The sequence below is a fragment of the Anomaloglossus baeobatrachus genome, chromosome 5 (assembly GCF_048569485.1).
Source record: "Anomaloglossus baeobatrachus isolate aAnoBae1 chromosome 5, aAnoBae1.hap1, whole genome shotgun sequence".
NCBI classification, from domain to species: domain Eukaryota; kingdom Metazoa; phylum Chordata; class Amphibia; order Anura; family Aromobatidae; genus Anomaloglossus; species Anomaloglossus baeobatrachus.
In genome coordinates this window covers 50,770,477-50,798,339 of record NC_134357.1, presented here as the reverse complement: position 1 = coordinate 50,798,339, position 27,863 = coordinate 50,770,477, and the positions used below count along the sequence as shown (strand labels likewise).

The 27,863-nt window shown below is 48.6% G+C and overlaps 1 protein-coding gene and 1 long non-coding RNA gene across 14 annotated transcripts in view; one reads left to right on the top strand and one right to left on the bottom strand.

Moving 5' to 3' along the window:
- Positions 1-14,654, top strand: part of LOC142310788 (uncharacterized) — a 93,740-nt gene extending 79,086 nt beyond the window's left edge. The window contains exon 4 of the long non-coding RNA XR_012754213.1: positions 14,600-14,654. This is a non-coding gene — a long non-coding RNA (uncharacterized LOC142310788). The remainder of the gene's footprint in view (positions 1-14,599) is intronic.
- Positions 1-27,863, bottom strand: part of JAKMIP3 (Janus kinase and microtubule interacting protein 3) — a 326,613-nt gene that overhangs the window by 109,237 nt on the left and 189,513 nt on the right. For all 13 annotated transcript variants that reach the window (XM_075348478.1, XM_075348481.1, XM_075348484.1 and 10 more), the window contains 5 exons: positions 19,427-19,486; positions 14,591-14,707; positions 12,658-12,786; positions 10,761-10,844; positions 260-322 (listed from right to left, as the gene is read on the bottom strand). In XM_075348478.1, coding sequence (XP_075204593.1) covers positions 260-322; positions 10,761-10,844; positions 12,658-12,786; positions 14,591-14,707; positions 19,427-19,486 — 453 coding nt within the window. The remainder of the gene's footprint in view (positions 1-259; positions 323-10,760; positions 10,845-12,657; positions 12,787-14,590; positions 14,708-19,426; positions 19,487-27,863) is intronic.

Below are 27,863 nucleotides of genomic sequence, written 5' to 3'. Positions count from 1 at the left end.
GAGCTAATGCGTGGATGTCTGACCTCCTTCGCACAAAGCATGTAAACTGAGGAACCCGTGATGCACGGGGGGTGTATAGGCAGAAGGGGAGGGGCTTTACACTTTTAGTGTAATACTTTGTGTGGCCTCCGGAGGCATGAGCTATACACCCAATTGTCTGGGTCTCCCAATGGAGCGACAAAGAAATATTGTATATTAAATTACATAGTGACAATAATGGGTGGATATCAAACCAAAGCAGTTAAATAAGGCATCTTACTTTATCAACAAGTTCCTGGTTTCGTCTGTAAAGTGCTTGCTTCTCCTCTATCCATTTCATGTCCTTGTTAAAAAAAAAAAGGAAATACATAAAATGGCTATGTACTAATAATACCTAGGAAGTCCTCTAGAGGGGGCTATAGAGGCACGTTTTTACGTGTTTTATTACAGGGTGAAAAATGATATCTTTGTACATGCACAATTAGTCAGTGACACTTTCTTTTTATCCAAATGCAAAAAAAGTGAATTCAGTTTCCAAAGTATTGTCACGGGTGTTTCACAGCCTGATGTGACCTCGGAGGACCAGGGATCAGAAGGTCAAAGTATATAGTTGATCGCAGATCCACTTTAGTGCCCGCTGATCATTTTCCATGAGTTGGAGCTTATTTAATTCCATGTGATCATGAAGAGGTTAAGGTTCCTTTCTATCCTGCTGTGATCTAACATGTAGTTGTAACCTCGCTGCAGCCACTTCATTCTGCTATAAACATCCACTCCTCACTCCTCCCTATGCTGGCTATAGCTCATTCTATACTGTCCACTTTGAAAGAGCCAACCTGTTGGGGTTCTATGAGGGGGTAAGTGCAAACCTGGATATTGGTAATGCAGCTGATGTGATTTATCTGGACTTTGCAAAGACATTTGATACTGTACCACATAATAGCCTTATACTGGACCTCCAGAAGCAAGGACTAGGGGAAACTATATGCAACTGGGTAAGGAATTGGCTAAAAGATAGGAAACAAAGAGTAGTCATAAATGGTACATTCTCTAACTGGGCTATAGTCAGCAGTGGGGTGCCGCAGGGATCTGTGCTAGGACCGATTCTTTTTAATCTCTTTATTAATGTCCTTGTGGATGGGATTGATAGTAAAGTGTCAGTCTTTTCTGATGACACCAAACTATGTAGGATATTGAAAACTGACCTTGATAGTACAATATTACAAAAAGATCTGGATAAGATGTCAGAATGGGCAGATACTTGGCAAATGAGATTTAATGTTGATAAATGTAAAGTAATGCACCTAGGACGGAGTAATCCTATAGCTGCTGTGAGGTAGCGCGGTCGGCTGCGCAGCAGAAGACACGGGATCCAGGCATTAAGTTTCACAGCACACGGTGTTTAATGTCCAAACAAAAATCCACAGCAATATACATGTCTCTCCAGCAGAGACTCAGGGAGTTGCGATCACTCCCTCACACCCGGCACACCTGCCCCTCGTTCCTGTTTCCATTTAACCCTTCCTTCAGCCTGTAGGGAAACAGCATTAACCCTAGAGTGGATTTACTTTCTATCATGGAGTGAGCACAACCGGGGCGAGACATACCGGCCGTCATAGATAACCCCGGTCACAGTCTCACATACCCCCCCCCTCAGTTCAAGCGAGCGGGGTTGAACTCCTGCCAGCAAACACGGGCCGCGGGACAAGGCATCGGCGTTGCCCTGCAACCTACCGGCCCGGTGTTCAACCGTAAACCGGAAGTTCTGCAGAGAAAGGAACCACCGGGTAACCTGGGCATTCCGTTCCTTGGCGGACCTCATCCAGACCAGTGGAGAGTGATCCGTCACCAAGCGAAACTGCCGTCCCAGCAGGTAATAGCGTAGGGACTCCAAGGCCCACTTGATCGCCAGGCACTCCTTCTCCACTACGCTATAATTCCGCTCGGGAGGGGTGAGCTTCCTACTTAAGAAGGTGACGGGGTGTTCCTCCCCCTGAACCACCTGAGACAGCACTGCCCCCAGGCCGACCTCTGAGGCGTCAGTCTGTACTATGAACTCCTTCCGGAAATCAGGGTGTACGAGAACGGGCTGTCCGCACAGGACCCCCTTCAGGGCCCGGAAGGAGTCCTCGGCCTGCGGAGTCCAGCGTACCATGACGGACTTCTTGCCTTTGAGAAGGTCCGTCAAGGGGGCTGATAGTCCCGCAAAATCCTTTACAAACCTCCTGTAGTACCCCACGATACCCAGGAAGGCCCTAACCTGCTTCGTGGTCAGGGGTCTAGGCCACTTCTGGATCGCCTCAACCTTGTTAATTTGGGGCTTAATCACTCCTTGGCCTATCACGTAGCCCAAGTAGCGGGCTTCCGTGAGTCCCAACGCACATTTCTTGGGATTGGCTGTCAATCCGGCTGTTCGAAGCGCGTCCACCACCGCTTGTACCTGTTCCAAGTGGGTCTGCCAATCGGAGCTGTAAATAATGATGTCATCAAGGTACGCTGATGCATACGCCTGGTGGGGTTCCAGCACCAAGTCCATCAACCTCTGGAACGTGGCCGGAGCGCCATGTAACCCAAAAGGCAAGACAACATAGTGGAAGAGACCCTCCGGCGTAACAAAAGCGGTTTTCTCCTTGGCGGACTCCGTCAGTGGCACCTGCCAGTACCCCTTGGTCAGGTCGAGCGTGGTGAAATATCGCGCCTGTCCCAGCCTATCAATCAGCTCATCCACCCGGGGCATGGGGTAGAGATCGAACTTGGATATTTCGTTCAATCTCCGGAAGTCATTGCAGAACCTTAAGGAGCCATCGGGTTTTGGTATTAGGACAATGGGACTAGCCCATTCACTCCGGGATTTTTCGATGACCCCCAGGCGTAGCATTGTCTTCACTTCTTCTGATATGGCTTGTCTTCGAGCCTCCGGCACGCGGTATGACTTCAGGCGTACCTTCAGGTGGGGCTCGGTGACAATGTCATGTCGTATCAGACTGGTCCTACCCGGCAACTCGGAGAAGACATCGGGGTTCTGCTGAACCAGCCGTCTGGCCTCTCGCCTCTGTTGCTTGGTGAGGGCTTCTCCGATCCTTACTTCCGGTTCGTCCTCTCCGGAGGTCGCTGAAGCCGGGAGTGAACGACCCGAAGAGGAGGGAGATGGGGGAAACTCAACCATCAGGCTTTCCCGTTCCTGCCACGGTTTTAATAGGTTGACATGGTATATTTGTTCAGGTTTCCGCCTACCGGGCTGCAATACTTTATAGTTGACCACCCCGACTTTTTCCTTTATCTCGTAGGGGCCTTGCCACTGAGCCAGGAATTTACTCTCCGCCGTGGGGATTAATACCAACACCCGATCCCCGGGTTTAAAGGTCCGCACGGTGGCTTGTCTATTATAGCGGCCGCTTTGCGCGGCCTGAGCCTCCTGTAAATGCTCCTTCACAATTGGCATGACCGCGCTTATGCGGTTCTGCATTCCTAAAATGTGTTCAATCACACTTTTATGGGGGGTGGGCTCTTGCTCCCATGTTTCCTTTGCCAGGTCCAACAATCCCCGAGGATGTCGCCCGTATAACAATTCAAAAGGCGAAAACCCCGTGGATGCCTGTGGCACCTCTCGGATGGCAAACATCAAATAGGGAAGCATCATATCCCAGTCCTTCCCGTCTTTGGAGATCACCCTTTTTAGCATGGTTTTCAGGGTTTTATTGAATCGTTCTACTAACCCATCCGTCTGAGGATGATACACAGACGTACGCAACTGCTTGATCTGGAGTAGCCGGCATAGTTCTTTGGTCACTTTAGACATGAATGGGGTCCCCTGATCCGTAAGGATCTCCTTGGGCAACCCCACCCGGCAGAACACAGAAAACAACTCCCGAGCTATAAGCTTTGCCGCAGTATGTCTGAGAGGTATCGCCTCTGGATACCGGGTGGCATAGTCAACGATCACTAGGATGTGTTGGTGCCCTCGAGCAGACTTTACGAGGGGCCCCACCAGATCCATCCCTATCCGTTCAAAAGGGACTTCTATAATGGGTAACGGCACCAACGGACTGCGAAAGTGGACCAGTGGTGCGGTAAGCTGACACTCCGGGCAGGTTTTGCAGAACCGTTTTACCTCCCCAAAGACCCCGGGCCAATAGAACCTTTGCAATATTCGCTCCTGCGTTTTCTTGACCCCTAGGTGGCCACTCATCAGATGTTTATGAGCCAAGTCGAGGACCCGCCGGCGATACGGCTGGGGCACCACCAACTGCTCCACCCCCACGCCCCGTATTTCATCTACCCGGTAGAGTAAATCCTGTTTAAGAGCGAAATGGGGGTACCTTACCTGGGCACCGGGCAGCTGGGCCACCCCGTCAATTACTAACACCCTATTCCGGGCATGTATTAACGTAGGGTCCTGGAGTTGGGCTGTCCCAAACGCATCCGGGGATGCCTCCAAGTCCGGGATGGGCTCGACCGTCTCAGCCTCTCCTGCCAATACCTCTAGGGGCGACCTATCGGGTTCACATTCTGTCCCTATCATGGGGACCCCTACGGCAGGTGTCCCGGATTCAGGATTGTAGGGCTCAGGCCCCGGACTGACCAATATCGGAGGGGATCTAGGGGTTCCCTTCCATAAAGTCCAAAAATAGGGCAGATCCCGTCCTAGGATCACGTCATAAGGAAGAGTGTTAAGCAGTCCCACCTCATGTTGCACCTGACCGCAAGGTGCTGTGATGGTGACAATCCCCGTGGGATAGTCTCGGCGGTCCCCATGTATGCAAACCACCCCCACGGTACGTCCTGTGGCCTTTACTTTAGCCCTCAAGGTGGATCGCACAAGGGTCACTAAGCTTTCGGAATCCAACAATCCTGTAACCGGACATCCATTCACCTGTATTTGGCACAAGTGGGGCTCAGTCTCTGGGGGAACCAGGTCAGCGGTACACACCACCTGAGCATACATTGAACCCCGCCGGGTAACCCCACAATCCATGGGCTCCGTGGTCAGGGGACACTGGGCTTCCATATGTCCCACCCGCTGGCACCGCCAACATCTAATAGGGAAGGAAACCCCCTTGACAAGTTGTCGTTTAGGGTACATGGCCTTCCGGACCTCAGGAACGGCGGGCGCGGCCTCAGCCAGGATGGTAGCGGACTCCTGTACCGGTGTCGGCGGTGGGTCCTTGGCCCTAGGCTTGGAGGGGCCGGACCGACGGGCGGTACGCAAAGTCTCAGTGTCCCGTATCAAGTCCTGCGTAGCCACATGCCGCTCTACCAGGGACACTAATTGGTCCAGGGTACTCGGGTCACCCTGTCCTACCCACCGTTGAACGGTGACGGGTAAAGTGCGCACAAAACGATCCACTACTACCCTTTCCACCATTTGCGCCGGGCTCAGAGTGTCAGGCTGCAACCACTTTTTTACAAGATGTAATAAGTCATAGGCCTGGGAGCGTACGGGTTTGGCTTCCTCATAGAACCACCGATTTACCCGCTGAGCCCGTACATAGGTATTCACCCCCAACCGAGCCAGTATTTCGGCTTTCAGGGTCACATAGTCAATGGCGTCCTCGGTACCGAGGTCCAGGTACGCTTTTTGGGGTTCCCCCGTCAGATAGGGCGACAATACCTCAGCCCACTGGGGGGTCGGCAGCTTTTCCCGCTCGGCCACCCGCTCAAACACTGCCAGGAACGCTTCCACATCATCCCCCGGGGTCATCTTTTGCAACGCTTGTCTCACCGCTTTCCGGACGCTGCCGTCGTCACCCGGTCCCGGGGTTGTTGCTGCCGGTCCGGCACGGATTGACTTGGCCAGGAGAACCATCTGTTCTTGGTGCCTTTTTTCCTGCAATTTCAAGGATTGCTGGTGCTGTTGCTGCTGTTGCTCCAACGTCCGGAGCAGGTGGGTATTCACCTGTTGTTGCTGTGCATTAGCCTCTTGTTGTTGTGCATTAGCCTGCTGCTGCTGTGCATTAGCCTGCGCCAAATGCCTTAGTATGTCCTCCATGGCGTCGCTGGGTTTGGGCCGTAGTATAGCTGCTTGAATCCAGGACATGTGCTACCGGATCACCAGAAAAGGAAGTACACCTCACCGGGCTGGCATGCCCGCCGATTCTCCACCATATGTGAGGTAGCGCGGTCGGCTGCGCAGCAGAAGACACGGGATCCAGGCATTAAGTTTCACAGCACACGGTGTTTAATGTCCAAACAAAAATCCACAGCAATATACATGTCTCTCCAGCAGAGACTCAGGGAGTTGTGATCACTCCCTCACACCCGGCACACCTGCCCCTCGTTCCTGTTTCCATTTAACCCTTCCTTCAGCCTGTAGGGAAACAGCATTAACCCTAGAGTGGATTTACTTTCTATCATGGAGTGAGCACAACCGGGGCGAGACATACCGGCCGTCATAGATAACCCCGGTCACAGTCTCACACTGCGTATACATTAAATGGAAGTAAACACGGGACTACAGAACAGGAGAAGGACTTGGGTATTCTCATTACAAATAAGCTGAGCAGCAGCACTCAATGTCAGGCAGCAGCTGCAAAAGCAAACAAGATTCTAGGGTGTATAAAAAGAGAGATTAGATACCGTGATCCCAACGTATTGTTACCCCTCTATAAATCACTTGTAAGGCCACATCTGGAATATGGGATCCAGTTTTGGGCTCCGCATTTTAAGAAGGACATTCAGAAGTTAGAGTCAGTTCAAAGGCGGTAACTAGACTACAAGGAATGGAGGCCGCCCGTATGATGAGAGGTTGAAAAAGTTAGATATGTTTAGCTTAGAAAAAAGACGTCTCAGAGGATATCTCATTTATATGTATAAATACATGTGTGGTCAATATAAAGGACTGGCACATGACTTATTTCTTCCAAAGACAATACTAAGGACCAGGGGGCACTCACTGCGAGTGGAAGAAAAGCGATTCCGACAGCTAAATAGGAAAGGGTTCTTTACAGTTAGAGCAGTCAGACTGTGGAATGCCGACCACAAGAGGTAGTAATGGCAGATACTATAACAGCTTTTATATCAGGGCTGGATGATTTCCTCAGTATATACAACATTGTTGGTTATAAATAACTTAGGGATAAATGTATAATTGGTGGAGGAAGGGTGAACTAGATGGACCTAGGTCTTCTGTCAACCTTTGATAAGATGCAAATAAGTTAGAGCCTGCAAACGTCAAACAAGAGCAGGATTTATTAACAGATGCATAAATCTTACAAACCAACAAGTTATGTTGCTCAGTTAAATTTTCATAAATTTTCAACATAAAAGTGTGGGTCAATTATTATTCAACCCCTAGGTTTAATATTTTGTGGAATAACCCTTGTTTGCAATTACAGCTAATAATTGTCTTTTATAAGACCTGATCAGGCCGGCACAGGTCTCTGTAGTTATCTTGGCCCACTCCTCCATGCAGATCTTCTCCAAGTTATCTAGGTTCTTTGGGTGTCTCATGTGGACTTTAATCTTGAGCTCCTTCCACAAGTTTTCAATTGGGTTAAGGTCAGGAGACTGACTAGGCCACTGCAACACCTTGATTTTTTTCCCTCTTGAACCAGGCCTTGGTTTTCTTGGCTGTGTGCTTTGGGTCGTTGTCTTGTTGGAAGATGAAATGACGACCCATCTTAAGATCCTTGATGGAGGAGCGGAGGTTCTTGGCCAAAATCTCCAGGTAGGCCGTGCTATCCATCTTTCCATGGATGCGGACCAGATGGCCAGGCCCCTTGGCTGAGAAACAGCCCCACAGCATGATGCTGCCACCACCATGCTTGACTGTAGGGATGGTATTCTTGGGGTCGTATGCAGTGCCATCCAGTCTCCACGTCACGTGTGTGGTTGGCACCAAAGATCTCGATCTTGGTCTCATCAGACCAGAGAACCTTGAACCAGTCTGTCTCAGAGTCCTCCAAGTGATCATGAGCAAACTGTAGACGAGCCTTGACATGACGCTTTGAAAGTAAAGGTACCTTACGGGCTCGTCTGGAACGGAGACCATTGCGGTGGAGTACGTTACTTATGGTATTGACTGAAACCAATGTTCCCACTGCCATGAGATCTTCCCGGAGCTCCTTCCTTGTTGTCCTTGGGTTAGCCTTGACTCTTCGGACAAGCCTGGCCTCGGCACGGGTGGAAACTATCAAAGGCTGTCCAGACCATGGAAGGCTAAAAGCAGTTCCATAAGCCTTCCACTTCCGGATGATGCTCCAAACAGTGGAGACAGGTAGGCCCAACTCCTTGGAAAGGGTTTTGTACCCCTTGCCAGCCTTGTGACCCTACACGATCTTGTCTCTGATGGCCTTGGAATGCTCCTTTGTCTTTCCCATGTTGACCAAGTATGAGTGCTGTTCACAAGTTTGGGGAGGGTCTTAATTAGTCAGAAAAGGCTGGAAAAAGAGATAATTAATCCAAACATGTGAAGCTCATTGTTCTTTGTGCCTGAAATACTTCTTAATACTTTAGGGGAACCAAACAGAAATCTTGTGGTTTGAGGGGTTGAATAATAAATGACCCTCTGAATAAACTTTTCACATTTTAAAAAAAAATAAAAAAAGAAATAACATTCTTTTTTTGCTGCAGTGCATTTCACACTTCCAGGCTGATCTACAGTCCAAATGTCACAATGCCAAGTTAATTCCGAATGTGTAAACCTGCTAAATCTGCAGGGGGTTGAATACTACTTGTAGGCACTGTATGTAACTAAGAGCCTGTCTCTGGAGAATCTGTGCAGTGTGTCTGTTTGTTGTGTCTTTCCCCACTTGTATTTCTTACCTTCCTCGTGCTGTTTTATTGTAATGGCGAGACTAGCATCTCGCTGGCCTTCACATTAGTCATGGTGAGTTCAGGGCCAGCGAGGGCATAGGCATGGACAGCGCACAGGGGAAGAACCCGTCTAGGGACCTTAGAGAGTGTAAGGATCAGCCTCATTTGAGTGTTAGATATGCCCTTAGCATATCTATCAGACTACTGTTGTGCTCAAGGGGTCGCCCCAGGCACATGGACCTGGATGCAGTTACAACCTTTGCCCCCCATATCGGGATGCCATTGGATTTCCTTTGTTTCTCCCTCCACAATCCCCCGCTGTGCTTGTGTGCTCTGTAATTGTTTGAGAGCCTGTTCTAGAATGCAAAGTCTTTATCACAGAAGATTATCGTGGAAAGCTTTTGATCATCAACCTTGTCTTGGTCTGATCGTTGTAATGTCAAAGCCACATCGGTGCAGTAATTTAAGCTGCCGCTGTCACACCGCCTTTGTAAATCTGTAGTTTGATCAACAAAAGCAAAAGAATCAGAGGGTTTATGGGGCTCTATTAAAGGAACGGGAAGAACAATGTGATAGCAATTAGGGCATAAATGTATTAGAATATATAAATCTAATGTAAAATAAAAAATATGTAAAAATGACTTAAGTATTTTTTATCCTACCTTTCCTTTTCTTAGAGATTCTATTCTCAGAAAACTGTCACATGAAGTTTGGCTCTAAACTCGCCAAGTGTCATTACGGCATCAGACGCTGTTCAGACTGTAGACTCTGACACTACACACTATACTTTCTCTGGTGCTTCTGAGTTGCACAGGCAAGCTCATGGTCGACTAGCTGTTCGCTTATTAGTGATTGGGCTAGTAGGAGTTAATTTCTGTTAGACTACTGGTTACCGTTTGGATCACATATTGCGAGAGACCTATCACAGTTACTCCCCGCCTTTTTAAGATGGAGGAATCTGTCTTCCCATGCTGACTACAGCTTTTGCTAATCCGGTCCGTGTACTGTTGTGTTCCAGTTGCTGGTTATTTACTGTGTGCTACTTGGTGTGCTGTGGAAATCCTCTCGTTGTCTTGTTATTTCCTCCCTGTTCTTAATTTCCTCCTGATCATGTATTGTCTTATATTTTTGTGTGTGCTGGCAGCATGATAGTTTTGTTTTCCCCATTTGTTCATATCTGTGGGGTCATCCACTCCTGTTCCGGTCTTCCCCTTGGGTGGGGAGAGGGAGTGTTAGATCAGGGCTGGCCAAGAGCAGGGCAAAGAAGGCAGCCCAGACACCATCACCATTAAATGTATCACTGGGAGTATGTAACAGCTAGGACCCTCCCTAGCCTAAGGGCCAGTCTACTAAAAACCCCAGTCCCCTGTTATCCAATCACACCATATGACAAAAATGATCAATTGTTTAAAACAAGTTTTTAAAGGGGTTGTTCAGTCATGATATTGATGACCTTTCCTATCGAAAAGATAGGAATTGCTATGCTCCTTCCACTATGCTCAGTGTCAGATTAGAGCAGCAGGGGCCCACCAGTAACATTGACTCTGGGGGCCCTCTGATCAACTACATGCAAATTATACATTCACAAATATGTATTCTGCTATATATTCTTTTATATATATATATATATATATATATATACATATATATATATATATATATATATATATATATTAGTAATTTGTAAAATAAAGGCTGAGACTCTCCCTTCGTCTATACATAGTGAAACAAGTGTACAGTGCCAACTACTGATTATGTTGAGGGGGGGGATAACGTACTACTGCAAAGGGGCCCGCCGGGGGATTCTCCGGTTCTCCTATGGGCCAGTCCAAGTCTGACTGCTCGTTATTGGAGACAATCCTGTCCGAGCAACAGACCTACGCAATTTGAGTACCGAGCATTCGAGCATTTTAGTGCTCGTTCATCATTAACTATGATCCAATGAAAATAGAATTTATCATAACGACAAAATATCACTCAGTATAGTGGGTTGGTCAATCCAAAAGTATTTGAAGCCTATGTCTCACCTGACCCTGCTCAGACATCGCTTTTTCAAGATCTTCTATTCTTGTTTGGTAGTGATTGATATCAGCTTGTAGCTGCTCTCGAGTCTGCAGGATATAAAAGAATAAAACATATTAAAGGGCATCTGACAGCAGATTTTTGCTATTTATTCTGAGAGAAGCATTATATAGGGCACAAGATCCTGTTTCAAGGGATGTGTCACTTATTAGGCTGTGTGTTGTAGTTTCCATATAACCAGTATTTTCAGCAGGAGATTAACACCACAGGACATCTTCTGTGCAGACCAGTCAGGCTAATGTATGTAACTCCGCCCCCACCATTGATTGGAAGCTTGCTGGCAATGCACAGTGTACACAGGAAACTACCAATCAGTGGTCTGGGTGGGGTTATACACAGCTCAGAAATCTTAGCTCTTCTACATATACATCAGACAAACAAGGATTCTATCAATACTACACCAAGCAGCCCAGTAAGGGACACATCCCTGGAATCAGGCCTTGTTGCCCTATATTGTGCTGCTCTCAGATTACATAGCAAAAACCTGCTGACAGCTTCCCTTCAAGGTAAAAAATTGCAACACATCACAACTTTTCTAACATTTATACACAACTAAATATAAAACTTTGCTTCATCAGTGTTCCCGGCAGTGAGAAAATTTCTATGTTTACAGGTTGAAATAGAAATCTGGATACAAGTATTTAACTCTATATTGTCCTATATGCAAAAAGGAAACATTCCCTGTAAAAAGAAATTTGCTAAAAAATGTTTGGACGGAAAATAGACAAATAAGTTTAACTTGCCATCACTAATGCAGATGTGGCGCCCCTGAGGCTTCAGTCGCCACAGGGTACTACAGCTCAATTAAGCTGCAGTATTCATCTTGGGTAAGGAGGGGGTTAATCACTGGTGTTTCACATTTACACTTTACATACAGTTAGGGACTGGACTAGGGTAGATAGGTGGGTGGCCAACACGAAGCATGGGACTTTCCCGGTCACTAGGACAACCACCTGGGGGGCGGCCACCACTTGGGGTAGAAGTAGGAGCAACCTTCCCACAATCTCCAGTCAAGTCACGCTGGGACTCCAGTTCTGGCAACACAACACCACTCTTCTTCTTCTCTTCTTTCACGGGTCTTGAGGCTTGGAGTGGGACGCTCAGCCCAGGTTCCTCACTCCTGGAGGGGCAACTCTTACAAAGGACACTTTCAAAATACTGGTGGCTACCTCTGACTTAACTGGGATTGGCTGGAGCCCAACACGGTGGTGACCGCTACCTCCCGGGGAATCTAAAGAACTGTGAGTAAACCACCTGGAGCCGCAGAAACTGTCAGGCTTTTGATTGCTGGCGCCGCCACCCCACACTTTGGTGCCGACGGCCATTACACTCCCTCATCATCCTCCCTGGGGCCCGCTCTCTCTGTGGGGAGCAGGGCCTTCTTTGCTGCTACGACCATCCGCCCCGGAGGACAGCGACAGCAACGGTGGCTAATTCCCTGGCCGCGTACCGCAGGTCACGAGACAATCCTCCTCACCCTCATCTACTACTACCCTCATCCTCTTCGTTCCCGCATCCATCCCTCTTTATTGCACACCTTGGGGCCACGGAGGTGGGCAGGGTCACCCGTGACATCCCCTGACTCGACACCATCACCGGCCCGGCAACGAGTATTTAACCCCTGCTGCCCCATGGGTGCTACACAGACTAGAAAACAGGTCTGTTGAGATATTAGACCCTGTGATCGCTGTGATGGGAAGTGATGTCCTCTGACATTGGAGTAAAAGAGGCGGCAGCAATCGTGTTACCGGACTGTCCAATTGTTTTTCGCCTTTGCACGTAGGTGTAAATTAAATGACAATTTATCTTTAATTAAACAGAAAAGTATAGAAAAGTAAATACCTTAACTTCTCGTTCTGCATCAAGGGTCCCACCAACTTGTTCCTGTAAAAGTGCATATGCGCGCTGCAGAGCCTGGTACTCCATGGTCAGCTGGCGGAACCTCAATTCTGTCTCCTCCTTAGCCATGCCCTATCCACATTAAATACTGCTTTATTAATTGGAAAAAATAGTTATATTTTCTTTTCTTTGAATAAATAGTCATTTTGTAATTTGGAATTATTTGCCGCTTTTATGACATAAAGAAAACTTAAGTTGCCTTTAACCCTTTCAACGCTGTGCCTTTAGTATTTCCCACACTACTCTGTTAGTGATGACAGTAGCTCAGGTTACGAGAACTAAGCACCCGAGCATGGTAGTGCCCACTCATCACTAGTTCCGAGTACTGAGCACCCGAGCATGGTAGTGCCCTCTCATCACTAGTTACGAGTACCGAGCACCCGAGCATGGTAGTGCCCTCTCATCACTAGTTACGAGTACCGAGCACCCGAGCATGGTAGTGCTCGCTCATCACTAGTTACGAGTACCGAACACCCGAGCATGGTAGTGCCCGCTCATCATTAGTTACGAGTTCTGAGCACCTGAGCATGGTAGTGCCCACTCATCACTAGTTACGAGTACTGAGCATCCGAGCATGGTAGTGCCCGCTCATCACTAGTTACGAGTACCGAGCATCCGAGCATGGTAGTGCCCGCTCATTGCTAGTTACGAGTACCGAGCATCCGAGCATGGTAGTGCTCGCTCATCACTAGTTACGAGTACTGAGCACCCGAGCATGGTAGTGCCCGCTCATCACTAGTTACGAGTACCGAGCACCCGAGCATGGTAGTGCCCGCTCATCACTAGTTACGAGTACTGAGCATGGTAGTGCCCACTCATCACTAGTTACAAGTACTGAGCACCCGAGCATGGTAGTGCCCACTCATCACTAGTTACAAGTACTGAGCACCCGAGCATGGTAGTGCTCGATCTTCACTAGTTACGAGTACTGAGCACCTGAGCATGGTAGTGCCCGCTGATCACTAGTTACAAGTACTGAGCACCTGAGCATGGTAGTGCCCGCTCATCATTAGTTACGAGTACCGAGCATCTGAGCATGGTAGTGCCCGCTGATCACTAGTTACAAGTACTGAGCACCCGAGCATGGTAGTGCCCGCTCATCATTAGTTACAAGTACCGAGCATCTGAGCATGGTAGTGCCTGCTCATCATTAGTTACAAGTACTGAGCACCCGAGCATGGTAGTGCCCGCTCATCATTAGTTACAAGTACTGAGCACCTGAGCATGGTAGTGCCCGCTCATCATTAGTTACCAGTACTGAACACCTGAGCATGGTAGTGCCCGCTCATTACTAGTTACAAGTACCGAGCACTCGAGCATGGTAGTGCTCACTCTTCACTATTTAACCATCAGAGCTAAGAATAATTGATCGGTGGGGGTGCTAGGTGTTGTATTCCCACTGATATGATATTAATATCCTATAGAGATGATACGTCATCAATATCAAACGCCCAGAGAACCCCAGTGTGACGACTTCATCAAACAGCTGATTGTCAGACGATCTCATAATAATCTCCTATCATAAGAATATTAATTTGAAAAATAATGGGAGAAAAATGTTCAAATTAATTAAACATAAATAATGCAGCTTTTTACACTATTATATTATAATGTGATACCACAGAACAAATGTAAGATGTTGCTTGCCGTCAAATATTATTAGGAATTCACTACTAACTGCTGTATACCATAAAATGGTGACGATCACAACTTATGCCTTAAAAAATAATCCCTCATACCGCTAAGCCAATAAATAAATGAAACAAACATGATCGCAATGCAAAAATGAAAAAATCTCTGCTTCCTAAAAGTCAAAATAGTCTGTGTCCTTAATGAGTAAATTCTAGAAACTAAATCATAAATGACATCACTTCACCTCTTCCAGGTCCTCATCCGGAGTGCAGGGAGTGCGGTCTGTATGGTACGAGATTGAGGAGCCGTCAGAATCCAGAGATGCTTCTTCATCATAACCAAAAAATGTTTCCACCACCGGCTATAAGGTAGAAATGGAAAGTGCAATATCGATTCATTTTATTCCACAGTGTGTCCCTATAATTGGATAGGTCATTAAAGCTTTTACATTATTTAAAAAAAGGGAAAAAATGTAATTCCCCAAACTACAGGCCAAAAACACAAACATGTAGACTATTTACAATGCAAACCTCTATACACTGAAAAAGATAGTTAAAGTGATTGTCTGCAGCGGTAAAATACCCATTAATCAGGAACCCTAAATAAAGAGACTGATGAAGAATTGGCAGTGATGGGAGAGGAACAACCAGGAATAGGTAAAGTGAGCATACCACTTTTTTATTTTTTAGGTGATTTAGGCTGCGTGCCTTCGATCAGTGTTTACACTTTTTGGGTGCAGTGTGTTTTTGCTGCTTCCAAAACGCTGCATTGTACAGTATAAGCACAGTGGATGGGATTTATAGAAATCTTCTGCCAACTGTGCTTGTTTTTCTCGCAGTGTAAACTGACCTGCAGCACAGCTTCCCGAGCCGCAGCATGTCAATTTATTGCTGCAGAGATGAGAGTTTTGTCCGCTGGGAGAACAGAGAGCGGCTCAAACCCTTATGGTGGCCACGGGCAGCTTGTTGGAATATGTTTAGTGCAACTCCATTCCTGTCTATGAGTGTTTAGTTGCTGGGTTTGTGTGCTGTTAATAAAGATAGAACAAAAAAAGGGAGAAAGGAGGTCACAGGAAGAGCATGTGACTGTATTCTGTATTCTTCCTTCCTGTGTTCTACAGTCATATGAAAAAGTTTGGGCACCCCTATTAATGTTAACCTTTTTTCTTTATAACAATTTGGGTTTTTGAAACAGCTATTTCAGTTTCATATATCTAATAACTGATGGACTGAGTAATATTTCTGGATTGAAATGAGGTTTATTGTACTAAAAGAAAATGTGCAATCCGCATTTAAACAATATTTGACCGGTGCAAAAGTATGGGCACCCTTATCAATTTCTTGATTTGAACACTCCTAACTACTTTTTACTAACTTACTAAAGCACTAAATTGGTTTTGTAACCTCATTGAGCTTTGAACTTCATAGGCAGGTGTATCCAATCATGAGAAAAGGTATTTAAGGTGGCCACTTGCAAGTTGCTCTCCTATTTGAATCTCCTATGAAGAGTGGCATCATGGGCTCCTCAAAACAACTCTCAAATGATCTGAAAACAAAGATTATTCAACATAGTTGTTCAGGGGAAGGATACAAAAAGTTGTCTCAGATGTAAACTGTCAGTTTCCACTGTGAGGAACATAGTAAGGAAATGGAAGAACACAGGTACAGTTCTTGTTAAGCCCAGAAGTGGCAGGCCAAGAAAAATATTAGAAAGGCAGAGAAGAAGAATGGTGAGAACAGTCAAGGACAATCCACAGACCACCTCCAAAGACCTGCAGCTTCATCTTGCTGCTGATTGTGTCAATGTGCATCGGTCAACAATACAGCGCACGTTGCACAAGGAGAAGCTGTATGGGAGAGTGATGCGAAAGAAGCCGTTTCTGCAAGCACGCCACAAACAGTCGCCTGAGGTATGCAAAAGCACATTTGGACAAGCCAGTTACATTTTGGAAGAAGGTCCTGTGGACTGATGAAACAAAGATTGAGTTGTTTGGTCATACAAAAAGGCGTTATGCATGGAGGCAAAAAAAACGGCATTCCAAGAAAAGCACTTGCTACCCACAGTAAAATTTGGTGGAGGTTCCATCATGCTTTGGGGCTGTGAGGCCAATGCCGGCACCGGGAATCTTGTTAAAGTTGAGGGTCGCATGGATTCAACTCAGTATCAGCAGACTCTTGACAATAATGTGCAAGAATCAGTGACGAAGTTGAAGTTACGCGGGGGATGGATATTTCAGCAAGACAATGATCCAAAACACCGCTCCAAATCTACTCAGGCATTCATGCAGAGCAACAATTACAATGTTCTGGAATGGCCATCCGAGTCCCCAGACCTGAATATCATTGAACATCTGTGGGATGATATGAAGCGTGCTGTCCATGCTCGGCGACCATCAAACTTAACTGAACTGGAATTGTTTTGTAAACAGGAATGGTCAAATATACCTTCATCCAGGATCCAGGAACTCATTAAAAGCTACAGGAAGCGACTAGAGGCTGTGATTTTTGCAAAAGGAGGATCTACAAAATATTAATGTCACTTTTATGTTGAGGTGCCCATACTTTTGCACCGGTAAAATTTTGTTTAAATGCGGATTGCACGTTTTCTGTTAGTACAATAAACCTCATTTCAATCCAGAAACATTACTCAGTCCATCAGTTATTAGATATATGAAACTGAAATAGCTGTTGCAAAAAAAACAAATTGTCATAAAGAAAAAAGGTTAACATTAATAGGGGTGCCCAAACTTTTTCATATGACTGTATGTGAGAGGATGTTTGCTGCAGGAGCTCCAGATAAAGACACACAGAAATAATTTACTAAGGCTCATATTTGTTCCTGATTGTTCCTAAATAAACCGACCATTCTTGTTACACGCTTGGAGAGTATTGTTGATAATCCGCTGCCAACACAGCTACCGCCTGCAGAATCACTCGCAGGCCAACAGAAGAGGACATGCTGCATCCAGGACACTGCATGTCCGGATGGTGGACACGTACCCTTAGGCTTTTAGGATCAGCATAATTTGGCTGTTTCTTCATCTCGTTATAAAATTGTGGCAGATTTTTACAGTTAATATGGCTTTCTTTATCATTTCATTATCAATCTCTGACATTGGCATTTAATCAGTGTTGGGGGTGCATCCATTTGTGATCACAGGGTATTGATGGGTCACCAAGAGAGACCTCCTGAAGGCCCCCATTCGCCACTATATTGGTTACGCCTGTGAAGCAAAGCCACAGACTGAGCTTCATATGGGATCATTAATTTTTCTAAATACTGCAATACTGAAATATTAAAGTATATAATATAAGCGATCGCAGGTTTAAGTCCGCTAGAAAGAATAAAAATAAAATGAAATTTAAACAAAAGTTTTTTTAAAAAAAAAGCTAAGCGAATAAAAAAGTTTAATTCCCCCAATTGAAAAATAAAGAGATAAAAAAACTATAAACCATATTTGGTATTACAAAATTATTAAAGTATATAATATAACCAATAGAAGGTTTAAGTCTGCTAGAGAGCTTAAAAATAAAATGAAATAAAAAATATATATATATTTATTTATAATAGTATCTAAACGAATATAAAAGTTTCATTCCCCCACCCCCATTTGTTCAATTAAAAAATAAAGAAATAATAATAAAAAAATATATATTTGGTATTTTAATGTTCTTAAAACTCTAGTTTATCAAAATAAAAAAAAAAAAAAAAGATTTAACCCGTAAGATTAACGCTGTAAGGCGAATACTAAGCACCTCTATAAATGCATCACAAAGCGATTAAAACATCACATATGCTCCAAAATGGAACCAATAAAAACTACCGCTCGGTGTGCAATAAACAAGCCCTGTCCCCCAAAAGCTCTATTACCAAAAAGTAAAAAAGTTATGGCTCTCATAAAATTAAAAACACTTTTTGTTTTGTGGGTGCATGGCACTCCTCCCTCTTCAAGGATTTTCATTGCACAGTGTCACTTCTGACCATTGGGAATTGCGGCTAGCCCATTAAATTGACCTGAGCCAGTTCCCACGACAGTGTGTAGCCGGGGGCCAGATAGTATTGGGAATGGGGTGCAGCATCAAACTATTTGTTCCCAGGAACAGTGGCGTCCAGTGGTCAGAGCGTCACGGATAACAAAGCGATGGCATAGTCTAGTCTAGCGGTATGCCATCCCTTTCCAATAAGGTCAAACTCTTTAAAAAGTTAATTTGACCATCAGCGAAGTAAATTCACACAAATGCCCTCATTTCTACCAAAGGGTAAAAGGAGCTTTTAAATTCTGGAGTTAATTTTTTCATTACTTTATTGTATGTACTATAAACTAAAAAGCATTTTTGCAATTGGATGCCATTAAAAAATTTGCACCCTTTGGCTTTTATAAGGTTTTTGTTTCTCTGCACATTCAAATTTGATGTGGTCTTTGAGAGGAGCACAGAAAAAGAGGTAAAAAATTTTAATGACACCAATTTTTTTTTAAAAAAATGTTTAGCCTTGAATTCCATCCATTTCAGTAAAAAGAATATCCCCAAAGGTGGACAACATATACATAACCTATAACAAGTCAAATAGGCGCCAATGTGGCACTTATACAAATCACAATTTACAAGGGACAATGCTTCATCTTCTTAGAGACAGAATGGTTTGTCTTAAATCATCACAAATGTTCACAATTGGAGAATACTTTACCTTTGGGAGTTTAGTCATTTTTTTCCATTAAGTGCCATTAAAAAATTGGATGGCATTAAAAAATTTGCACCGTTTGGTTTTTATAAGGTTTTTGTTTCCCTGCACATTCAACTTTGATGTGGTCTTTGAGAGGAGCACAGAAATAGAGGTAAAAAAATGTAATGACATCAATTTTTTTTTATTATTTTTTTTTTTAGCCTTGAATTCCATCCATTTCAGTAAAAAGAATATCTCCAAAGGTGGACAGCATATACATAACCTATAACAAGTCAAAGAGGTGCCAATGTGGCACTTATACAAATCACAATTTACAAGGGGCGCTGCTTTATCTTCTTAGAGACAGAACGGTTTGTCTTAAATCATCACAAATCTTCACAAATGGAGAATACGTTACCTTTGGGAGTTTAGTCATTTTTTTCCGTTGCTTCCTAAATCTTAAAAGCTTTTCTCGGTCCTGCAGATAAAAATTCATTGCACAGTTATAAGTAGTTTTCCAGTATGTGACCGGCATGAGAAATGTAAAATGCATATTTACAATTATGTTTTGGAGACGACAAATTACTACCTAACTGGGGAAGCCATTGGAAATGTATACCCCCGCAGCCCACCTGCCGGCAGACACCGGCTGTTTTAGGTCAGCCTGCATATACTGTACTATTGTTCAAATATTAATGGATAGAACCAACACTTGAACAATAACTGTTGGCTGGATGATTGATTACTGTTTAAAACACTACATTCATTTTAAATTCATCACAGTGAATAAAATCTTAAAGGGCTTGTCTGGGAAAATGAATCATCACCTAACTTTGTGACCGGTGGCTCTCCACAGGGACCCGCACCAAACAGAGTCTTATCCCTGACGAGACACTATTATTCCCATTATAAAAAATTATAAAATCGAGTGGCAGATCATACATTCAACCGCCATCTAATCCATTCATCCTCTATGGGGCTGGTGGAAAAATCACTGCACATTCTGGATCCTGCTCACTGTTAAACCTGTGTGAGTGTGTCAAGTGTTTCTACAATCACTGCACATTCTGGATTCTGTGCGCTGTCAGACCTGTGTGAGCATAAGGTGTATGTCTGCAATTACTGTACATTGTGGATCCATGTGCTGTCAGATCTGTTTGAGCGTGCGGAGTGTGTCTGCAATCACTGCACATTCTGGATCCATCACGCTTTGTCAGACCTGTGTGAGCGTGCGGAGTGTGTCTGCAATCACTGCACATTCTGGATCCTGCATGCTGTCAGACCTGTGTGAGCGCGAGGTGTATATCTGCAATTACTGTACATTGTGGATCCTGTGTGCTGTCAGACCTGTTTGAGCGTGTGGAGTGTGTCTGCAATCACTGCACATTCTAGATCCATCACGCTTTGTCAGACCTGTGTGAGCGTGCGGAGTGTGTCTGCAATCACTGCACATTCTGGATCCTGCATGCTGTCAGACCTGTGTGAGCGCGAGGTGTATATCTGCAATTACTGTACATTGTGGATCCTGTGTGCTGTCAGACCTGTTTGAGCGTGTGGAGTGTGTCTGCAATCACTGCACATTCTGGATCCATCACGCTTTGTCAGACCTGTGTGAGCGTGCAGAGTGTGTCTGCAATTACTGCACATTATGGCTCCTGTGCGCTGTCAGACCTGTGTGTGCGTGCGGAGTATGTCTGCTATTACTGCAAATTGTGGATCCTGCATGCTGTCAGACATGTGTGAGCGTGAGAAGTATGTCTGAAATCCCTGCACCGTTTAGCAACTGTGCGCTGTCAGAGCTGTGTGAGCATGCGGTGTGTGTGTCTGCAATCACTGCATATTCTGGCTCCTCCACGCTCTGTCAGATCTGTGTGAGCGTGTGTCGCGGGCAGGGAGGAGGGTGTCAGCACACCGCGCTCACCCCTTCTGCTCGGGTCCGGCGGCCGCTGCTGCTCAGTGGTGGCTCGAGCTGTGGGCCGGATCCCGGGGGTTTCTCGAGCGGCACTCCTCGCCCGTGAGTGAAAGGGGGGTTTGGGGTGTTGGGATAATGTCCGTGACGCCACCCACGGTTGTGGTGATTTGTAGCACCACCGCTGCTTAATACGGGGATCCCGGGGATGGTGATGTGGAGCAGCCAGGTGTTGTGTTGCCCCTCCGTGGGTAGGGGTTGGTGATCCCGGGGGCCGGTGATGGCTTGTGAGGTGCAGGGCCTGATGGGCGCAGGGACGCGGGGGCGGCGCTGTGCCTTGCGGCACTGTGGTACTCACTCAGCCTGAGACGTGGACACAGTTTTTACGGTAAACCAAACGGCTGGTAAGACGGTCCCACGGACGGCTGCACCTGCTTTCCCGGTAGGTGACGGTGATGTCCCTCTTCCTTGCACCTGTGTGTACGGTTGGTTGCGATGGGTCCCCACCGGTAACCCGCTCCCCGGCTTCAAGCTGGGACGGAGGAGCACTACTCTTTGCCCGCAGGCGCTGGCCCTCAGAGACTGGTGCCCTGGCGGTGGCGGTGTCTCTGTTGTACGGGTTGAGCTGTTGCCTTCAATCGGGACTTGGTTGTTGGGGGAATCTACGTCCCCTTCACTGACGGATTCGGCAAATTTGGCGACTCCTAGCCTTGCCGGGGTCCGAGAGGCCCCTGCCCTGGTGCTGACTGTCCTTCGGAACACTGCTCCAGACCACCGGGCACACAGCCTACGGGGTCCTTCCAGGAACTTCCAAACGGTCCCCCTCCAGACAGTCACCGCTGTTGCTGACCTTGCTGGCTTGCCCTGCACAAAGCTGGACCTTCAGGCTTTCCTCTCACTGTCACCACTCTTGCTTTCCTCCTTTACCACTTTTCTTTCTTTACTTTCACTTAGTTGTTTACTCCTCTCTAGCCCTCAGCTAGACTTTACTCTTGCCCTGCCTGGGCTCTCCTTCACTCCTTCCACTTCCTCCTCCCTGACTAGACTGCCTGGTACTTCCTGCCTCCAGAGCTGTGATCTCCTCGGTGGGCGGAGCCAACCGCCTGGCCCACCCCCTGGTGTGAATCATCAGCTTCTGGAGGAAGGCAACAAGGATTTTTGGTTCAGGTTAGGTGTGCCTACCTGGGATGTGGGGTGTGGTGGTGTGTGACCTGTGTCCCCTGGCTTGCCCAGGGCGACACATTCCCCCTTAGCAAAATGCAGACCGTCCGCGGGCTGCCGTCCTACACCGGTTTTATTTTCTGCAAAAAGGGGATAACAGGGTTAAACATAACATATTTACATTTTTTAATAATCTTCCCTTACGGGAGGCACATTTACTTCAACGTTGCAACGGTTTACGGTTACGGTTTCCGCTCTCTCCCACCCAAGTAACCTGGCCCTGATGCTGCCCCTAAAGCCCAGGCAGCACCCCTTGACCCACAGTCCAGCACACGGTACCCGAGCGGGATCTGTCCTTCCCTCCAGAGGGTAGCCACCGGTTCCTTTGGTGGCTGGGCCCTAGCCTGCTCTGCTCAGGGCCCTCCCTCCAACCTGCCTCTCCGGAGGCGGCCTGCGGAAAACGGTAACGGTAAACAACATATTTACAAGCCACTAACATCTGTGGTTGCCCTGCAAGTTCACGGGCTTGTCCATGGATAGTTCCCATGCAAAACTTTTAAACGGTCCCCACGGGGACAACGGTGCCGGCTCCAGCCGGTTGCAAATCACACGGTGAATCAGGTGAAACTTCGGTAATCATCCTTTCTTATCATTCTTTAAACTTTTAAACTTTTCAAACAACAAGCAGGTGGTCCCAACGGGGACGGTGCTGCGGGCATCCATTGCCCTACTCCGGTTCCTCTAGTGCTGGGGCCGCGGCCAGGGGATAGAGGTCTGCGCTCGCTCGGGCCTCCGGGCCCCTCCTGAGTTTAACGTCCAGCGCAAACCACCCTCGCTCCCCAAAGTGCCGGGTATACTGCACAATATCTCCCGGCATCAGGTTGCGGCCGGGATGTTCTTCGGGCAGGTGGGCATGCACATCCCGCCGGGCTACAAATACTTCGGCCTCCAGGCCCGGCTCGTAGATGAACCCGTAGCCCCGGCGGACATCAAACCGCCTCACCTGCCCCTCGTACAGTGGTCCCCGGACACGGAACGTGGCCTGGCGGAGATTTTCTTTTTCTCTGATAGCTCGAGCCACCATCTCGGCCTTCTTCCGCTCCCTCTCGGCGATCTCCAGGCCTAGCGGTACCGGCTCCCTATCCCAGTACGGCGCTGCCGCCAGCGCCGGCGCACGGGTCGGGCCCCGCGGGACATCCTGGACATTGCCCACTGTCAGGAATCTGGGCGGCATGTCCCGCGGTGTCTTGGCCTTGGGCGCTGCCTTGCAGCAACAACCCGGCGCGACCTCAGCTGAGGTGTGGGGGATGGGCCTAGGGGCTTTCCGCTGCTGGGCCTTCGGCTCGGAGCGGGCTATCGGCTCCGGCTCGGGGGGTTTTTCAGGGGATGCCTCCGGTTTCTCCTTCGGCGTCTTCCACGGTAACACCTCCGGTGTGCCGCGGGCTCCGGCTACAGGTCGGCCCGCTTGGGCGGGGACGCTGGGTACTGCTACCGGTTGCGGTGGTAGCAGGCCTAGTGGCGGGGTCACGGCCTCCGGAACGGGTGGCGAGGGAGGCAACGGGGGAAGAGGGCTTGGACTGGGCCCCACAGCCGCGATGACCGGCCCTCCAAGGGCATCGGGACGTGGGTCACTCACCCTCCCTTTCTCCGCTTCCTCCTCGCGTCTCCGCACGGTGGCTACAACGTCCGCCATGTCGGCCTCCCACTCCTCCATGCAAAACTTTTAAACGGTCCCCACGGGGACAACGGTGCCGGCTCCAGCCGGTTGCAAATCACACGGTGAATCAGGTGAAACTTCGGTAATCATCCTTTCTTATCATTCTTTAAACTTTTAAACTTTTCAAACAACAAGCAGGTGGTCCCAACGGGGACGGTGCTGCGGGCATCCATTGCCCTACTCCGGTTCCTCTAGTGCTGGGGCCGCGGCCAGGGGATAGAGGTCTGCGCTCGCTCGGGCCTCCGGGCCCCTCCTGAGTTTAACGTCCAGCGCAAACCACCCTCGCTCCCCAAAGTGCCGGGTATACTGCATAATATCTCCCGGCATCAGGTTGCGGCCGGGATGTTCTTCGGGCAGGTGGGCATGCACATCCCGCCGGGCTACAAATACTTCGGCCTCCAGGCCCGGCTCGTAGATGAACCCGTAGCCCCGGCGGACATCAAACCGCCTCACCTGCCCCTCGTACAGTGGTCCCCGGACACGGAACGTGGCCTGGCGGAGATTTTCTTTTTCTCTGATAGCTCGAGCCACCATCTCGGCCTTCTTCCGCTCCCTCTCGGCGATCTCCAGGCCTAGCGGTACCGGCTCCCTATCCCAGTACGGCGCTGCCGCCAGCGCCGGCGCACGGGTCGGGCCCCGCGGGACATCCTGGACATTGCCCACTGTCAGGAATCTGGGCGGCATGTCCCGCGGTGTCTTGGCCTTGGGCGCTGCCTTGCAGCAACAACCCGGCGCGACCTCAGCCGAGGTGTGGGGGATGGGCCTAGGGGCTTTCCGCTGCTGGGCCTTCGGCTCGGAGCGGGCTATCGGCTCCGGCTCGGGGGGTTTTTCAGGGGATGCCTCCGGTTTCTCCTTCGGCGTCTTCCACGGTAACACCTCCGGTGTGCCGCGGGCTCCGGCTACAGGTCGGCCCGCTTGGGCGGGGACGCTGGGTACTGCTACCGGTTGCGGTGGTAGCAGGCCTAGTGGCGGGGTCACGGCCTCCGGAACGGGTGGCGAGGGAGGCAACGGGGGGAGAGGGCTTGGACTGGGCCCCACAGCCGCGATGACCGGCCCTCCAAGGGCATCGGGACGTGGGTCACTCACCCTCCCTTTCTCCGCTTCCTCCTCGCGTCTCCGCACGGTGGCTACAACGTCCGCCATGTCGGCCTCCCACTCCTCCATGAGGAGCTGCATCCTGACCTGCAGCCTTTGGTAGAGCTGCGCGGTTCGGATCTCCACCCACGCCGCGGTTCCAGGCGCGGGGGCTTCGGTGTCACGTGACGGCATCCACATGATGGCTTCTTCTTTTGTTTCCAGGAACGGTATGTTTGCAGAGTCCTGGCGTCCCTGCCTTTATAGCCGCAGCTACATGCGTCCAGCCGCCATCGCGTCCCCCTTAGCTCTTTTCGGCCCCTCCTTTCTCGGGGCGGGGTTTTGGCCTTCGCGCCTCTACTGCTCGAGAAAACGCTCGAGCGGGAACTTTTCGCGCCAAAGATGGCGGCTTCTGAAATTTTTCTGCCGGATACCTCCGGCGGTAACAAGGCGCACCTCTACCAAACGGCAGAGCGGTAAGATCCTGTTCGTGACGCCAAGTTGTCGCGGGCGGGGAGGAGGGTGTCAGCACACCGCGCTCACCCCTTCTGCTCGGGTCCGGCGGCCGCCGCTGCTCAGTGGTGGCTCGAGCTGTGGGCCGGATCACGGGGGTTTCTCGAGCGGCACTCCTCGCCCGTGAGTGAAAGGGGGGTTTGGGGTGTTGGGATAATGTCCGTGACGCCACCCACGGTTGTGGTGATTTGTAGCACCACCGCTGCTTAATACGGGGATCCCGGGGATGGTGATGTGGAGCAGCCAGGTGTTGTGTTGCCCCTCCGTGGGTAGGGGTTGGTGATCCCGGGGCCCGGTGATGGCTTGTGAGGTGCAGGGCCTGATGGGCGCAGGGACGCGGGGGCGGCGCTGTGCCTTGCGGCACTGTGGTACTCACTCAGCCTGAGACGCGGACACAGTTTTTACGGTAAACCAAACGGCTGGTAAGACGGTCCCACGGACGGCTGCACCTGCTTTCCCGGTAGGTGACGGTGATGTCCCTCTTCCTTGCACCTGTGTGTACGGTTGGTTGCGATGGGTCCCCACCGGTAACCCGCTCCCCGGCTTCAAGCTGGGCCGGAGGAGCACTACTCTTTGCCCGCAGGCGCTGGCCCTCAGAGACTGGTGCCTTGGCGGTGGCGGTGTCTCTGTTGTACGAGTTGAGCTGTTGCCTTCAATCGGGACTTGGTTGTTGGGGGAATCTACGTCCCCTTCACTGACGGATTCGGCAAATTTGGCGACTCCTAGCCTTGCCTGGGTCCAAGAGGCCCCTGCCCTGGTGCTGACTGTCCTTCGGAACAATGCTCCAGACCACCGGGCACACAGCCGACGGGGTCCTTCCAGGAACGTCCAAACGGTCCCCCTCCAGACAGTCACCGCCGTTGCTGACCTTGCTGGCTTGCCCTGCACAAAGCTGGACCTTCAGGCTTTCCTCTCACTGTCACCACTCTTGCTTTCCTCCTTTACCACTTTTCTTTCTTTACTTTCACTTAGTTGTTTACTCCTCTCTAGCCCTCAGCTAGACTTTACTCTTGCCCTGCCTGGGCTCTCCTTCACTCCTTCCACTTCCTCCTCCCTGACTAGACTGCCTGGTACTTCCTGCCTCCAGAGCTGTGATCTCCTCGGTGGGCGGAGCCAACCGCCTGGCCCACCCCCTGGTGTGAATCATCAGCCTCTGGAGGAAGGCAACAAGGATTTTTGGTTCAGCTTAGGTGTGCCTACCTGGGATGTGGGGTGTGGTGGTGTGTGACCTGTGTCCCCTGGCTTGCCCAGGGCGACACACGTGCAGAGTGTGTCTGGCAATTAGCGCACAGGAGCCAGAATGTACAGTAATTGCCAGACACACTCTGCATGCTCACACAGAGTGTGGAGGATCCAGATTGTGCAGTGATTGCAGACATACTACGCACGCTCACACAGGTCTGACAGCGCACAGGAGCCAGAATATGCAGTGATTGCAGACACACACCGCATGCTCACACAGGTCTGACAGCGCACAGGAGCCAGAATATGCAGTGATTGCAGACACACACCGCATGCTCACACAGGTCTGACAGTGCACAGGAGCCAGAATGTACAGCATCTCACCATTGCTTTGTATCCCAAGGGAACTTTTTTTTTTTTTGATGAAAGGGACTGCACATATGCGGCCACTTTGATGGACAGATAAAACTCCCTGACATAACCCCATGGGGGCTATTCCAGAAGATTAAAGGTTGTTATTTATTGAAGGGAGCATAATTTTTAATTTCTGTAAATAACAAAAATATGTATTCACACATTTTCTGCTTAAAGGGAATCTGTCACCAGCTTTTTGCTCCCTCATCTGAGAGCAGCATAATGTAGAGACAGAGACCCTGATTTCAGCGATGTGTGACTTACTGAGCTGTTTGCTGTCATTTTGCTAAAATCAATGTATTTTCTGCTGCAGATCTAGCTGTTATACAGAGCTCATGAATATGCTGGACTACCTGCAGCACGCCAAGTAGTCCTGTAATGATAATCTCCTGCTGATTAAAACGTGATTTTATCAAAACTACACTAAGCAGCCCAGTAAGTGACACATCGTTGGAATCAGGATCTCTGCCCCAATGTTATGCTTTGCTCATATTAGGTGGCAAAAACCTGGTGACAGATTCCCTCTAAATGTATCTTTTATTGGTTGGACAATCCCTTAAAGCATCTGATAAAAAAATACTAATCAAATATTAAAATTGGGATTAAAGCTAATCTCCAGCAATCTGTATGCAGACAGCATGAATTGCCTGGAAATGTTAGCTTTCATAAATTAAATCACCACTCCAGCGTTTTTTTATATATATTAGCACTGGAGTGGCACTTTAAATGTAAGTCCCCTGCCCCTAGAGTTATACTTAAGGGTGCTTTACACGCAGCGACATCACTAGCGATGTCCCTGCCGATCACACCAGCCCCCGTGGTTTGTGTGTCACGGGCAAATCGCTGCTCGTGGCGCACAATATCGCTAATACCCGTCACACGGAC